The 16544-nt window shown below is 48.0% G+C and overlaps 1 protein-coding gene across 4 annotated transcripts in view; it reads right to left on the reverse strand.

Annotated features, from left to right (window-relative positions):
- Window positions 1-262: 262 nt before the first annotated feature.
- MPP3 (MAGUK p55 scaffold protein 3) overlaps window positions 263-16544 on the reverse strand; it is a 36211-nt gene continuing 19929 nt past the window's right edge. For 2 of the 4 annotated variants that reach the window (XM_058284323.2, XM_004468013.4), the window contains 9 exons: window positions 15254-15318; window positions 13894-13914; window positions 13268-13309; window positions 12045-12209; window positions 11847-11927; window positions 9426-9519; window positions 9140-9248; window positions 7593-7712; window positions 263-590 (listed from right to left, as the gene is read on the reverse strand). In XM_058284323.2, coding sequence (XP_058140306.1) covers window positions 414-590; window positions 7593-7712; window positions 9140-9248; window positions 9426-9519; window positions 11847-11927; window positions 12045-12209; window positions 13268-13309; window positions 13894-13914; window positions 15254-15318 — 874 coding nt within the window. In that variant the 3' untranslated portion in view covers window positions 263-413. Of the gene's footprint in view, window positions 591-7592; window positions 7713-9139; window positions 9249-9425; window positions 9520-11831; window positions 11928-12044; window positions 12210-13267; window positions 13310-13893; window positions 13915-15253; window positions 15319-16544 lie in introns of all 4 variants that reach the window. The other 2 variants (XM_058284322.1, XM_058284321.1) reach the window with 1 other exon arrangement.

The following is a 16544-nucleotide window of genomic DNA, read 5'->3' on the forward strand; positions in this document are numbered from 1 at the left end:
TGGGTGAAACAACTTAGCTTCCAACAAAACTGAATAAATGAAGTATCCCTGTGCATATAAAGCCTGAACATCTCTGCAGACTGGGACTGTAAAATTAACCACCCCTCCCCAAAAGACAGCGGATTCTTCACTTGGGTACAAAGAATCAGGGTCAACTTGCCTGTGATACTTTAACGAACGAAATGTGCTATTTTGTGACACGCCCCTTTGAAGTTGTGTTTTCTGATCCAAAAGGGTGCAGTGAAAAACGACAAAAAACAGCAAACGAGACTTTCCACTTTACTCTTCTTGCCGAGGGAGTCTGGGGAGAATGCCGCCCCACACTGCACTTGAGAGTCCTCGGAGGGAAAAGGAGGAAGGCTGGAAAAGATGGTCGCCAAGGTCCCCTTGGGCCTGGACGGTCTAAGATAGAGTTACCTGACCCAACTAACAGGTACCCAGTGAGTGTCCTTGCTCAGCTTGTCTAAGAGCACTGTGAGCTGGCTGCACGCACCCTGGAGGTCCTCCCTCACCAGCACGGCGTCCGCCAGGTGCCCGTAATGCTGCTCTAGGAAGGCGGCAGAGGTGGCCATCTCTTGCTGCTCGTCATCCTGCAAAGAGAAGAGCAGATATAGAGCAACGGGGTTTGCAAGAACCCTAGGCTATGGGGAGATGGTCTTGAGCCACGTGCCAAACTCTAATTTTTAAACAATGAGTGGATGACCACGTCCCATTAATAACAAACTGTCTATAAGAACAGAGTGGAGTGACAGCATCAAATCAAACTTCAGGAGAGGTAATGGGTGGTAGACATGATCTACCACCTACTGAGGACCAATTAACTATAAGCCAAGATATGAAGTGCTTTGGGGGATGCTGATTTTATATCTATCCAACTCTCTACCTATCTATCTATGTCAGTAACACGCTTACTGCTCCCAAATTCTTAAAATGAAGTAGTACTATTGTGCTGCACAACAATTTGGTATATAGGTTAAAGAATTACAAGAAAGGACTATAAATAATATTAACATATAAAAGAAAATCAAGAGAATAAAAGAAAGGGAAGCAGATATGGCTCAAGTGATAAGGTCTCTGCCTACCATATGGAGGGATCCGGGTTCGATCCCTGGGGCCTCCTGGTTAAAAAGAAGAAGAGAAAGCATGCCTGCACAGTAAGCCAGTGCCTGCGTGGTTAGCTGAGTGCCCACGCGGTGAGCTGAGTGCCCGTGAGGCAAACTGAGTGCCCATGTGGGTGCCCATGCAGTGAGCCAAGTACCCATGTAGTGAGCCAAGTGCCCGCACAGTGAACCAAGTGCCCATGTGAGTGCCCCCATGGCGAACCAAGTGCCCATGTGAGTGCCTGCATGGTGAGCTAGTGCCCACGCGGGGAGCCAGTGCCTGCACAATGAGCCAGTGCCCGCGCGGGGAGCCCGTGCCTGCGCGGTAAGCCAGTGCCCGCATGGTGAGCCAGTGCCTGCGCGAGTGCCCATGTGGTGAGCCAGTAGTGCCTGTGCAGCAAGCCGAGTGGCCATGAGGTGAGCCGGTGCCCACGCAAATGAGTCACACAGCAAGATGATGGCACAACAAAAGAGAGACAAATGGGAGAGTCAAGGTGAAGCGCAGCAGAGACCAGGAACTGAGATGGCGCAATTGATAGGGAACCTCTTTCCACATCAGAGGTCCCCAGGATCGAATCCTGGTAAATCCTAGAGGAGAAAGACGAGAAGACAAAAAGAGAAATAGATACAGAGGATCTATCGAATGGACACAGACAGAAAAACAGCAGGGAGGGGAGAGGGAGGGAAGGAAAAAAAAAAAGAAAGGAAAGGAAAAAAAAAAGCAAAGCAAACATTTCCAGAATAGACTGAGGGAAGAGGTAGGAGAATGAGTAACTCTAATACCCTTATGAAAACTCCTAAATTCAAAATGTAGAACTCAAATCACCTTTTCATTACCTCATACTGGGGCCACACACTAGCACAACAGACACAGTCAATTTATTTAAGAAAGTTCTGAACAACCCTGATCAAACTCTCCATTTCCTTAGGATACCTGATTTCTTTAATCAGCTTCCTTTCCTGACACCAAACACTGGTATAAATGGCTAACATTCCTTCTTTATCCAACCCGGGTAGAGTTTACTTTTCCATTCAAAAGACCCTCTAATAAGTCACATTTTAGACAGTCAGTTGACTGACAATTAGCTTGGCTTGTGGAAGAAAGGACAGTGGCAGATCCACTCTATGCAAAATTGCAAAATGACTTTTGGAGCCAGCATTCCCCCATCTCCCTTTCTATCCCTCTCCAGTCCTGTTGCCTTCTCTCTTCTGCTTCCAGGGGCTCAATGTTTTTATGCCATGGAGTGGGGGTGAGTTCTCTTCCCCCCAAAGAGACCCCTATTTAAAATATACCCTCCCCTTCCTCTCTGGCATCAGCGATCTCTGGAGATATGCTCTAAAGATCTAGGAAACAGTTTTCATGGGCTGCTACAAAGACAGTAAAGACCTAAGAGAAGCTGGAGATATTTCCTTCTCCTTACCACTTTCTCCCAGGAGGGGGAAACTGGATTAAACAGGGGGAAGCTACCCAATTCTAAATTCTGTCTCATGGGGCTACTCTCATGGTCAAAAGCTTCCTGCAGTGCCCCACTGCTGCCCCTGGATGCCCAATCCCAGTTTCCTTCCTTCCTTGTGCACGCGCGTGCATACACTCACACTTACACAGGTCCACAAGCACATCCTGTACACCTGTCTGCTGCCTCTGGAGTTTCCTTTCCTCCAGGCACCCACACTGCTCATTCTTGGCAGCATTTAGCTGTTAGAGATGTGATCAAAGGAACATTTTTGCCACTAAGGACCTTACTCTTCCTAATAAGTATTTGTACCTTGAAATAACTCAAGGAAGATTAGGATATTTGCTTTGCAGCCACAAAGTCCCTGAAGTCTTTCCCTGGCTCATAAAAGTGGAACTCACCCACCTGTGGCTTCAGCAAGAAAATAAGAGTTCTGAAGCTCACAGGAGAGCTGGCTCCCTACGGCCTCCTTTCCCCATGTCAGATTAGCTTGCTGGTTCCAAGAGCAGGAGCCCTGTTAACTGTGGGCAGGAAAGAGACAGACAGAAGATACACCTAAAAGGTGCTTTATGCAGTAGATCTCCCTACCTGGAACTCAGGTGCCAAACAGTGGACAAATATTTAATGTTACATAAAACTCAGACTTTTATAAGGAATTTCTCCAAATGTGGTCTGGGATCTGCTTATATGAAAATCACATGGAAGGATGAGTGTTGAAAACACAGATGCCCAGATCCCGCTCAGACCTACTAGATCAAACTCTCTGGGAGGAGGGCTGGGACTTTGAATTTTATCAGCCTCCCTGTGACCTTCATGCTTACTCAGGTAGAGAACAACTATGGCTTCAGTACAGCAGAAAACATCTGGAAATGCCAGAGGAGCAAAGTGGGAGTTTACAGCTGGCGGGTGAACTGACCCAAAGACAATGAACCCTAACCAGTGGGGTTAGAGTACTCGTCAGCCCACTGGCTTGGGATGCAAGATTCTGGTGGGTAATAAATGGGACAGAACAAAATTGGTCAGGTTGGAAGGAAAGCTATAATAGATCACAGTTCCACTCTTCTAGAAAAGACAACCACAGGCCAGGAGGGTTCTGATGCCTCAAACACTGGCATCTCCTGTGGACCTGATGATCTTGCAGAACTCTTTCCAGTGCAGCTGCCGATGTCTTCTTGACTATTTTTAAATAATGCTTTTTCCCCAGATATTTAATTTTTCTCTCCTAAAACATTTGTAAAAAATAGTAAACCAATATCGTCAAGCTGATCCTAAAATTCATACAGAAATTCAGGGGACCCAGAAGAGCCAAAGCAATCTTGAAAGTTGGAGAGAACTCAGGAATTTCCTGATTTTAAAACTTAGGACAAAGCTACAATGTACTACTGGCGTAAGGATAGACATTTAGACAAATGGAATAGAATTCAGAGTCCAGAAATAAACGCTTACATTTTTGGTCAATTGATTTTCAACAAGGGTGCCAAAACAATTAAATGGGAAAAGAATAGTGTTTTCAAGAAATGGTTCTGGGACAACTGGATAGCCACATGCAAAGAATGAAGGTGAACCCCTAACTCACACCAAACACAAAAATTTAACTGGAAATAGATCAAAGACCTAAATGTAAGGGCTAAAACTACAAAAATTTTAAAAGAAAACATGAGTAAATCTTTGTGACCTTGGATTAGACAATGGCTTCTTAGGACACTAAACACATAAATGACAAAAGAAAAAAATAGGTAAAATATAGTTCATCAAAATGTAAAACTTTTGTATTTCAAAGAAAACTTTATCAAGGTGAAAAGCAGATGTGGCTCAAGCTACTGAGCTTCTGCCTACCACATGGGAGGCCCCTGGTTCGGTTCCCAGGGTCTCCTAAAGAAGGCAGTGAGCTAGTGCAATGGGCAGGCGCAGCAAGCTGATGCAACAAGAGACACAAGAAGAAAAACATGAACAAAGCAGGGAGTGGAGGTTCCTGGTGCTGAAGAAGACGAGCAAGACAGTGAGTTGACCTAACAGGCAGCTGTAGGAAGCTGACACAAGATGACGCAACAAGAGACACAAGAAGAAAAATACAGAGACAACAAAACAGGGAACAGAGGTGGCTCAAGCAATTAGGCACCTCCCTCCCATATTGGAGGTCCTGGGTTCAGTTCCCTGTGCCTCTTAAAGAAACAAGGAAGACAAATATAATATAGCAAGGACAAACAACGAGGGGGAGGGGAGAAATAAAATAAATCTTTAAAAAAAAAAGAAAGTGAAAAAGACAACCCACAGAACTGGAGAGAATGTTTGCAAATCATATATCTGATAAGGTACCTGTAGCCAAGAAATATAAAAATTCTTACAACTCAATAACAAAAAGATAACCCAATTTAAAAATGGACAACATAGTTGAATAGACATTTCTCCAAAGAAGATATAAAAATGGACAATAAGCACATGAATAGATGCTCAACATCATTAGTTATTAGGGAATTGCAAATAAAACCACAATGAAATACCAGTTCAAAGCCACTAGGATGCCTATTATCAAAAAGTAAGTGTTGGCAAGGATGTACAGAAATCAGAACCCTTGTACCCTGCTCTTGGTAATGTAAAATGATGCAGCTGGTGTGGAAAGCAGTTTCTTAAAAAGTTAAACATACCAATTTCATACCCAAGTATGTACCCAAGAAAAATGAAAACATGTTCACATAAAAATCTTGTACTTCAATGTTCACAGCAGCCTTATTCATAACAGCCCAAAGTAGAAACAGCCCAAGTGTCCATCAAACAAATGAATAAACCAAATATGGTCTATCCACACAATGGAATATTTGGCCATGAAAAAGAATGAAGTACGGACACACGACAACTTGGACGAACCTTGAAAACATACTAAGTGAAAGAAGCCAAATCCAAAAGGCTACATATTATATAATTCCATTTATATGACATATCCAGAATAGTAAAAAAATAGACAGTCTCAAAAAAAATTTTTTTTATTAAAAAATAAAAAATAGAGAGTAGATGTGGATCAAGCAGTTGAGTACCTGCTTCCCACACAGGAGTTCCCGGGTTAAATCGCTGGCCCCAGTACCTCTGAAAAAAAAAAAAAAAGTGGATTTGCAGCTATCTAGGCCTGGGGAGGGAATGGGGGAAATGGAGAGTGACTGCTAATGGGTCCAGGGTTTCTTTTAGGGGGGTTGAAAATGTTTTTATTGATTGTACTGATGATGCGATAGCTGGAAAACCCTCTGACTATATTAAAAACCATTGAATTGTATACCTTAAGTGGGTGAATTGTATGGTATGTGAGTTATATGTCAACAAATCTCTCTTAAAAAAAAATGCATATTAAACATAGAAAAGAAATAAGTCATGAGCCCACTGTTCAGGGAGAACTACATTTACCATGTTGGTGTATTTTCTTTGTGTGACAAAAAATTAGACTCATGCTGTTTTATTTTCTGATTTATTTTCACTTAACATCTTATGAATTTGGCTATGTCTTCAAATATTCCTCAAAAACATGACTTTTAAATGGCTAGATAACATTCTATTCCATCCTGTGCCTGTGTACAATGTATTCAACTGAACCCCTGCAATTGGACATTGAGGTTGTTTCTGATTTGTTTCATAAGCAGTATGATGAACACGCTATGTGTTTCTAGGTGGCTCTAGAACAGGGGTTTTTAACCTTTTTTGTTCCACGGACCCCTCTGTCAGTCAGGTGAAAACCACGGACCCCTTACTAAGTCCACACTATACTATGTATTATTCAATAAATATATCACACATGCACCAACATGACCCCAAAAGAAAAATGTTCTTTTGAATTTCAATTCAAGCTCACAGACCCCTTGTTAAGAACCCCTGCTCTAGAACCAAACTGATGTTCTCCTCCGAGTTTCTAAAGGGGGAAACTTCTAACGGAGAAGCCCTGTCATTTGACGTGATGTGTTTGGTGTGGACAATTATTACAGAGAATTTATATGAACCAGGACTGCATCCAAATCATGACCCAAAAGGGTCCCCTTCGCATGGACGAGCTTTGGACAGCCTGCTGGCAAGCAAAGTCTGTTCCGAAACTGGGTTGCTTCTGACCCCCTCAGAAAAACCTCTGGCTCATTTCCCTAATTGACCCTATTTAAACCCAGAAAATGGGTCACCAAACTCAGGTCTCCTTGAGAGAATTCTGCCAAAATATTAGATTTCGGATGAGGGTCCTGGCACAGACTGGGCTGAACAGGGAATCGATGTGAAACAAGTTCATTTAGGAAAACACTGAATGATCTCATCCAATAGTTTTAGAAATAGATTAATTTGCTGAAGAATCAAATTGGTTTACAGGGCAGTTATTTAGAAAGCAAAGAGAACCTTGTGGTATTTCGATTAAAAACTTCTTGAGATGGTAGCACAACACTGTGAGCGTAATTAACAGGCCGAACTATATATTTGAATGTGGTTAAAAGGGCAAAGTCTGGGCTGCTGTATATGTGTTACTAGAATAAAAATTTTTTAAAAATCCATAGGACTCTACAACACAGGTGAAACGGGGGCAACAGTTCACTGTACGTGCTTTCACCAACTGCAGCAAATGTACCACACTAATGCAAGGTGTTAATAACTGGGTGGTATACGGGAACTCTGTATTTTATGCGTGATTTTTCTGTGAACCTACAACTTTTCTAGTTAAAAAAAATGTATAATCATTTAAATGTAAAATTAATTAAAAGTGGGTTTGGCATAGGAGTTCAACAGATTCATGTGGTTTGTCACACTCAGTCCTTGACAGATGTCAGTCTCTTATTTTCGGGGAAGGTGTGTATGTGCGGAAGACCGTTTGGGGACACTTCTGGCTGTCCTACCTTGAGTCTTCTGGTCATGTGACCCTCTTCCCCACATCTCACCAGAAGACAAAATTAGAAAGACAGTCTCATGAGAACACCCATCCCGCGTCCCTCTTCAGCTGCGAGCACCCTTATGCGGCTGGGGGAACTCCCTGTAACAGCCCCACGTAGGCCCGCGTAAGAGAAATGATCAACTTTAAACTTACGAGAGGGGCTGCTGTGTCCTCAGACGCTGGGGACATAGGTGGCGTCCTTTTTTCCTGAATTGTCGGCTTCACCAATATAATGTAGGGTTTGAACTCTGAGGTCCTCAGGTATTTCAGTGCCTGAGAAAGTTCAGAAATACTTTTTCTTTTAAAATATTTTTCGGGGTGAAACATAATTTTTATAAAAGTTCAAGAGCCGTGTGCTTCAGTGGCCAAAGTTCCTGATGATGTTGGTTATACAACAAACAACATCGGCTGAGCAGAGCAACTGCTAATTTTCTCATCTTCCGCTTTGAGGCTGGACTCAGCCGGGTCCGGAAGGCCCACAAGCTGAGAACAGAAGGTTCCAAAGCTTCTCTGCCTCAGAGGTTTGCCAGCTCTCTCAGCTCTCACGCCTCAGGCTCTAGTCAACCCTCCTGAGCCCTTCTCCATCTCTCCACTCCTAATGGGAAGCCAGCAGGACTCAGGGTGTTGATATCTAGTCAGAAGTCGTCAGTCTGGACCACACTAATACAAAATTTGTGCTATCACACAGGCCTCCTTATGATATTCAAAGAAGAAAAGATGGGCTAAGCAAATGAAGACACCTAAGAGATCACTTGAAACAAAATCGTAAGGACTTTAGAAGGTTTTCCACATGCAAATTATACTGTTCATTACTGCACTTTATCTCTAATGTTAAGGGCCTCTATTTGGAAACACTGGTATTTCACTGTTGTATGTATTGTCTGCACATAAAATCACTGTTCTCCAAAAAAAAGTATGAAATTTAGACTTTTAATTTCAACCACCAAACTTCTAGTAAGTCCAATTAGTGAGGGTTTTCTTTTTATAGGTACAATGTGCTCTCTGAAATATCTCAAGCCAACCTCTGTAAAATGAAGCCTACCGGTTATATCAGAAAATCAGGGGTCTGTTTCTATAAAGGGAAAAAACCCAGATTGAGATCAAAGCTTGGACATTCTTCCACAGTGTTACAAAGTGGCCAAGCCCTGGGTAAGCCGACAGCATGCCGGGTGTGCAGACCTGAAGATGTTTCTGAAGCACTTTGCAGGGTCGGTTTCCCCTCCCTCTTTTCCCCTTTCATCCTCTTCTCCAAGTGCCCTGCCCCTGGGTGGTCCCCACAGCTACTAATCTTGCTTGTTCTGGGGGGGGGAGGGGAGTGGGTGCCCTGACAGAAGAGCTCGGCCCCAGCTTCTTCCTGAGTATTCACACACATCCAATTTTCTGTCACATCCCAGTGGGCCAGTCAAGGCCACCATCTCCTGCATGATTTACTCCACGGAGGGGCTGGTCATAGCCCCAGTCTGCAGGCTTCGCGAAGGTTCCTGAGCTCCCTACAATTAACGCAGCCTTTGTGTCCCCAGGTGCACACTTTGGGGTGCACAGCTTTCATTCGATCCTCTCAGGGAGACTGGAGGATATTTAACGCCCAGTGCTCCGGGCTAAGAATTTCTTAGGCTGAGGTCAAGTGTTGTGTAAAATGCACATCCCCTCGTGTACAAATCCTGGTAACTGGAAAACGGCCAGTTGGCCCAGGAACTCACTTCTGGCTCCACGTCCACCAAACAAATTTTGTTTTGGGCCATAACAGCGTGAATAGCCTCCAGGCTGGTCCCATAGAGATTTTCCTTATATTCGCCGTGCTCCAGGAACCTAGGACACCACCGAGGAAACAAGGCCTTTAGTTCCTGGGCTTTCTGCAATTAGCAAAGTAAAACAGACTTCCCAACACGACTTCTCTCCCACTTCCCCCCGTCCTGTGCTGGGACATTAGGTGGAATGGGTTTTCCACAAGATACACAGCTGCACGGACCCATCCAACAAACGTACTTGTTGTGATGTACGTCGGCCTCAAACGCTTGCTTAGAGACAAAGTGATAGTCCACCCCCTCCTTCTCGTGGCTCTTCCGGGACCTGGTGGTATCTTTTAAGGAAAAAATGAAAGCTGAGCAAAGAGGTATCACGTCACAGTGAGCGAGCAAAGCAGCAGGGAGCCCACGCCCTCCTTCCTTCCCAGAACCATTCCTCGGGGGTGTGTCTTGTGGGGACCATCCACCTGCCCTCACGGAGTGTCACTGTGTCTGTCAGCCACCGTGCCCTCTCCAGTCACATAGTTTACTCTCACAACAGCTATCTCATACAAGGAAAACGAGGTCTCCCATTTTGCAGTTGAGGAAACTGAGGTGCAGAGAGGTTAAGCACCAGGCCCGATAAGCCGGGGTCTGAAGCTAGGCCGCGGCAGCTCACGTAAAGCATCTGCCCTCAACCACACTGCTAAGCTCCTCGAACGCCGCCACTTTTAAAGAATCACTTCAGGGGTCCGGAGCCCCAAGCTTTCCTTTCTTAATTGCTTTACTCTCTGAGAGTGAAGCGGGAACAAAAACAGAGGACCCCACCGAGGGCAGGCTTCTAATTCTTGGCTCAATTATTTCTCATTTTGAGAGGAAAGGAGACACGAAGACAGACGGCCCTCTATAGACTGGACGTATTTCAGCAAAGCCGACTCTCAGAGTTTCAACACAGTGTTTTCCCGCTGATTTCCACACTGGAATTCAGATGTGCTCTTCTGGGGACAATTGGGTCCTCCACAGAACAAGGACCCAGGAAGAAACACACAAACTTGTTCCAGAACATTCCAAAAGAAAAGATGGCGTCTTGGAAGACAGTGTTTTCTGGCCCTTGGGTCACCCAGTGGGATGCCCTTGAGTTCTAGTCCAAACTCTGGCAGAGCTGCTGGGGTCGCTTTTTGAACCACGTCTTTCCCTTGCTTCCAGGTTTTTACTCACCCACAGAGGACATTCTAAGCACCTTAACCGAGTAAGTCCCGCTGCGATCTGCCCAACCTCTGGTTATGCTCCACACTAGCACGTCCTCCACGCTAACTTCTCCTAGCCCCCAGCCCTGCTGCTCTGAGTCACACCTTCATCCCTCTGCACGTGCTATTCCCTCTATATAGAAAACCTTCCTTCCTTCTCTGCCTGGAGAATGATTTACCCTTCAAACCCAGCACAAAAGTCACCACCTCTGGGAAGCCTTCCCCGACTCCCCCAATTCCTAAAACAAGGAGGGAAGTCACCTGTCAGTGGGTGACAGGTGTGCCGACCGGCCAGGTACTTTTCCCAGGGCATGGACAGGGGCTTTCTGCAAATCCTGTGGGCAACTTCCACATGTCCTGTTTCAGTCCCTCCTACCAGCCCAGAAGGCCGCAGCGCCCCAAAGCTGACCAGGTCTCACAAAGATGTGCTCCCAGAGTGGCCTCCCCTCCCCCTCCCGCCTGCCACTTCAGGCTGTGCTCTGGAAGGTTCTGACAACCCACAGATGGGTCTGTGGGCCTAGAGGTCCGAGGGAGAGCAGTGTAGTAAAAAGAAAAAACTTTGTAGCTGCCGTGCCCGAGAACTCTCTGCAAAGGCCCCATTGCCACCACCACAGCACCCCCTCTTGGTGAGGGGCCACCAGGCCACCAGGCACTTCAGAGGCCAAAAGGACAGAGGGAGTCCCAGAGAGGAAAGGGGCAGGAAGAGGCAGGTGACAGGCAGGAGGCCACCATGTAGCCTAGTTAGGACTAAGCTACCTGGGTTCAAATCTTGGCTCTACCACTTAGCGTATGACACTGGGCAAGTTACTTAACCTCTCTGAGCCTTGGTGTCTTCCTCTGCAGTACAAGACGACAATGCCTCTTCTCAGGGGTACTGGAGGGCTGACTGAACTACTGCACATAAAAGCTGTGGCAGAGTGCCTGGCACTCTTCCTCGTCCTCCTCTTCATCACATTCACTAGATCCCGGCATTCCCAGTGCCTACAGCAGCAGGAAGACTCGGCAGTCCTGATGGGCTAGGATCCAACTACAAGGGAGTACCAGGCAGTGCCACTCACCAAGCTCTCTAGTATTCCTGAACTGCTCTCTCACCCAAGCAGAGGGACAGGGTCCACAGGGCGTCAGGGTCACTGTGAAGAGGAGACTAGAAGGCTCCCCACTGCCTGGGGCGGGGGGGCCTGGTGTTAAGTCTGTCACTTTTCCTATAATGTATTCTGGATTCATCTTTCACCCTAGGAAGGAACCAGGCAGGTGGTACTCCAGCTTCTGCCTCAGAGGGTCCTAGTGGACCACTGCCTGGGTCCTACAATTTGCCTATAGCATGCAGTGCCTCGGGGCAACTCGTAGGTATTAGGATGGATGTGAAGAGTCAAGTCCCCACAAAACATCCACGTACATGCACATGTGCAACACACACGCACTGTGAGCCCTCTTACGTGGAACAGCAGCACCAAGGTGCTGTGGGTTCTCGGCCACCACCTTCTGCTTCAGCTCGTGCAGTCGAGCTCCCAGAGATCCTGTGAAACAAAGGGAGGTGGGCCAGCGTCCCTGCTCAGCTCCCTCCCCAGCCCACAGGAGAAAGCAGCCTGCCCCCCAACACACACACCCCAGACGACACCCCAGGCGTCACCTACCGATCAGAACCACCAGGCGGGGCCGCTGGCCAGGCTGCGGCTGGTACCTGGCCACCTCCTCGTAGGTCAGCAGCTCCGGAGACTCGGCAGCTGTGGCCGTCTTCCCGTCCTGTGGGCTGCCCGGCCTCTCCCTGCGACCCAGCCGGAAGCTCCTGCGGAGACCAGCTTGGGGGGCGGGTAGGAGACAGGGACACACAGCATTTGCCTAAGCTCCCACTACAAACCTCCTCCACCCGGCCAGACCAGACGCGGCAGGCACCGAGTCCCGCTGGCCCCTCCCCGTCGCCACCTCTACAGGAAGACGGCCGAGTGGGGAGCGCAGCAATGGGAGGGGACCACCTGGCACCCAGAACCCAGAGTTCACGGGCACTGTTTTACGTGGCATGAGACTGACCTCCGGCAAGTCAGTTCACTTCTCTGAGCCTTAATTCCCTAATATGTGAAATAAGGATGTAAATGGACAAATGCAGTGTGTGGTCCTACATTCGATCCTGGCTTAGGGGAAATGCTATAAAGGACATTATTGGGAAAACCAGCAAAATTTTAAGGTGAACAGCATCGTAGAAAACAGAATTGTATCAGTGTTAAATTCCCCAAATTTGATCACTGTCCTGAGGTCCTGTTAAAATATCTTTTTTCTTAGGAAATGCACAAGTAGTTAGGGGTGAAGGGATACCACGTCCACAGATAACTCTCACATGGCTCAGGGGAAAAAAGGAAAAAATATAGAAAAAGGAAGTAATAGGTAAAATGTGGGTAACTGGCAAATCTAGGTGTAGAGGATGTGGGAGTTCTCTGTACAATTATTACAACTTTCCAGGAGGTTTGAAATAATTTCAAAATAAAAAGTTAAAAACCAATTTGCCTGTCTCTAAGACCTTTGAAAAGATTGACCAGACCACAGAAGGGGCAGCATCTGGGAGACTAGTAAAAGGCTACGTTACACGGTGGTGGTGTCGACACTGATAAACTACAGTTAGGATGATGACAATTAAAAAATTTGTCATTGGCTCAGCAGTCCGTGTGCCTTTCCTGCCAGGGCTCCACTCCCAGTTGGCTGGGTGAAAGCTGGGTGGGGGGCCCAAGGCCTGGGTGGGCTCAGCCGCTCCTGAAGGGTTGCTGAAGCTCGGGTCACTCAGCCTTTGTCTCCTGACCCAGGAGCGTGTGTGGGCGGCGGAGGGTGGTGGGTGGGTGGGGGGTGTCACCCAGCCCCCACTACTCACCCACGTAGTGCCCTTTGAGGTATCCCTCACAGTCACAGGTCTCTGGGAACCAAAAAGAGAGAGAAAGGCCAGTGAGTCGCGCTGGACACACACTCGGCCCACGATGGCCAGGCAGAGCCCTCTGGGACCACGGCGCAGGAAGGCTCAGGAGAAATCCCATGTCCTGGTCACCCCCGAGGAAGCAAATCCTTCTGTTTTGCCCAGTTCTCCAGGCTTAGGCCCCAAAGAGCCTTTCCAGGCCTGGTTGGGAGTTCTCAGCAGCAGGCCCCTCCCCAGCCTCTCTGAGTAGAGGGCAATGTGAATAAGGACAGACAACAAAACCCCCCCGGCCCCACCCCTCTGTCTCTCGACAGAGTCCCCCGACAGAGTCCAGTCACATGTTCAGCACAGGCAGAATCCGGGAAAGCCAGCGCCCGGTGTGCCAGGCGGGCAGGGAGGGGGCCCCTGGCCTTAGATACCGTCCCCACAGCTCTGCACGCCCTCAGGAGCAGGCAGGACCGGCTGGCCGAGCAGAGGTGTGCAGAGCCACCCCAGGTCGGGGGAAGGAAAACAGGCCCCTCGAGCCCCAGACTTTCCACAGAAGAGGGGCCCCCTCTGTGTGCACAGGGGACAAGTACCAGGCCTACCTTTGTCACAAGGCTGATCATCTGCGGTTTGCACAAAAGACAGATGGAACAGCGTTAGAGGAGGGGAACCGGAGGCCCTGCGGCCGAGAAGCAGCCGCAGCCCGTGCACCTAAGGGCCCTCCATCTGTCCCCTCTTCCTTCCCCCTAACAAACCTGCGATCTGCGCTGTGATGCACTATTCAACTCGGAGACCTGCTCTTCTAGCCTTCCTGTGTGTGTCTTACCAGCTTATCACTGGCATCTTAAAACAGCCTCCTAGGAGCCAATTTATCCAGCGGCTCCTGCAACTTGAACCTGGGAAACTGGCCCTTGGCAGAGGCCACTGAGCCAGAAGAGCCGCTTACTCTTGGATGCCTGTGGTGGGACGAGGACCTCTTTGCTCTCTTCTGGGGCTTGAGACTTGCCTGGGCAAGTGCAGATGCCAGAGCGCAGGAGGGGCGGGGCAGAGCTGAGGGCCAGCTGAGCTCCGGCCACCTGGCGCCTAGTAGGGGTCCTCACTTGGCCACTAGTCCTTTTGGGCCAGACCCTGGAAAAGCTTCTTCTCTGTGGGGGGCGGGGGGGAGGGAAAGGTCTCGCCCGGGCGCTCTGACCACAGGCCCTCTGGAGCCCTGGCCCCAGCGCCACTTACTTAACGTTAGAGACTCTCCTCCCATAAGGGAAAAGGGGTGCCCCAATTCCACCCACTTCACAGGGCTGTCACGATGAGTAAAGGCAAGAAGGCAAGTGGAGGTCGTTTCTAAAAGGTAAAGTGCTACACAGAGTAGGCTTACCAGATAAACGACAGGATACCAGTTAAAGCTGAACTTACATAAAAACAAATAATTTTTTTAAGTATAAGGGTGTCCCAAATTTTGCGTAGGATATATTTATACTAATAAAATTATCCATCGTTTATCTGCAATTCAACTTTTACTGGGTATCTTGTATAAAAATGGAGCTTGCAAAGTCTGGCAGCCCTAAGACAGAGGCCCAGGATCACTCCAGAGCTGTCTCCTTCCCTTCCAACATCGGTGATTATTAAACTCTCTGGAGTCTAAGAGCCCCTCAGGAGTCTGTGGATCCTCTCCCAGACAAACACACATGACAGCTTTGCAATCAATTTTGGGAGCAGTGTTAACACACTCCCAGTGTTAATCTATGGACCCATGTAGAAAAGTTCCACTCAGGGAACAGCTCCGCACACCCTCACCCCCACTTTCTCTCCTACGCCCCTTCCTTCCACCTCCTTCCTCTGGAGGCCGGCAAGCCCAGACCGGCCCTCGCTGTACATCCCCCAGCCCAGTGCCTGTTTCTTCCAAGCAAAACCTGTGCGGCCCGTCCCCAGTGCCTCCCTGGGAGGCTGTCCTGCCAGTATACTCACAGGGGGGCTTCTTGAGGCTCTGGGGGCTCGGCAAGGTACCTGCGGCTCTCCGGTAGCTCAGTCGCCTATGGAGATACAAAGGAATGGGCGGGACACATGAGCTGGTCCACAAGGACCAACTGGAAGGAACATTCTGGAAAAGGCAGGCTGGCATGAGCTGGGCATTCCAAGGGCCTCCTGCCTCGCACCGAGTTCCCTCGAAGGAAGACACTTTCATGCGGGATCATCTGTTCATAAGGAGGAAGAAGGCCAAGATGGCCAAGTGCGGGACCCCAAAGCAGCGCACACGGCCACCAGCTGGCCGCTACTTTTCTATGGCTGGTTCTGAGGAAGGGAGATGCCCCTCTCCACTCTCATGCCTGCCCTCTATCTCTGGGAAAGTTGGAAAATAGTAGAGCAACTCGCAGGAGGCCGAGAGAGAATGATCCTAATCTAATGCCCCACGTCCACCCTGCCATGGGCAGCTCGGTCTGCCAACCTCATCTAATGGGCTGTTGGTGCAGAGGCAGCTGCCACGCCCTCATTTTTGAGTTGAGCAAATGCCCCAGGGCTCTTGGGGTTGTCTAGATTTCCACAATTAAATGCAGTTAAAGAGCACTCCCAGATCACCTGGAACACCGATCACTTGGAACACTTTTTAGAACACAGAATGCTGGGCCCACTCCTGGCAGTTTCTGATACAGCAGGTCTAGGGTGCTCAGGACTTGCATTTCCTACAAGTTCCCAGATGATGCTTGTGCTGCTGGCCCAGGGATCCTGAAGTCCTGCGAGCACCGTATTCTACACACCAAAAGACCACTGCCAACCTCAGGGGAAGCCCTGTGGTTCTCCTGCCACTCCTTCTAATCTAGGATTTATACTTTGGGAACTGTATCCTAAGGAATTAATTTGGAATATGGGAATCCTCTATGTGCAAGATAATTTTTACAGCCTTTTATAGTGAAAAATTGGAGATTAACTAAAAGTGCAGCTAAAGAGAAGTAGTGAAGTCACTTAGGTACAAGCCTTCTACCGAGAAGCCACCCCTCCAAGTCCAGATGAGGGCAAATCCTCCCACTATGAACTTGGCGAGCACCCTCCTCCAGCACCCATCACATTTACGTAAAGTGGATGTTTGAACAATATCCAGCTTTCCTGCTCAACTATAAACTTCTTCAGGGCAGAAACCATGGGTTCACAGCAGCAGACAAGATGCTTGGCACAAGGCCAGCTCAATTCATAACAATACTTCTGTAGTAGTTTGATATAGTTATGAATTCCAAAAATAGATATTGGATTATGTTTGTAATCT

This window comes from Dasypus novemcinctus, chromosome 21 (genome assembly GCF_030445035.2).
Source record: "Dasypus novemcinctus isolate mDasNov1 chromosome 21, mDasNov1.1.hap2, whole genome shotgun sequence".
Classification (NCBI taxonomy): Eukaryota; Metazoa; Chordata; class Mammalia; order Cingulata; family Dasypodidae; genus Dasypus; species Dasypus novemcinctus.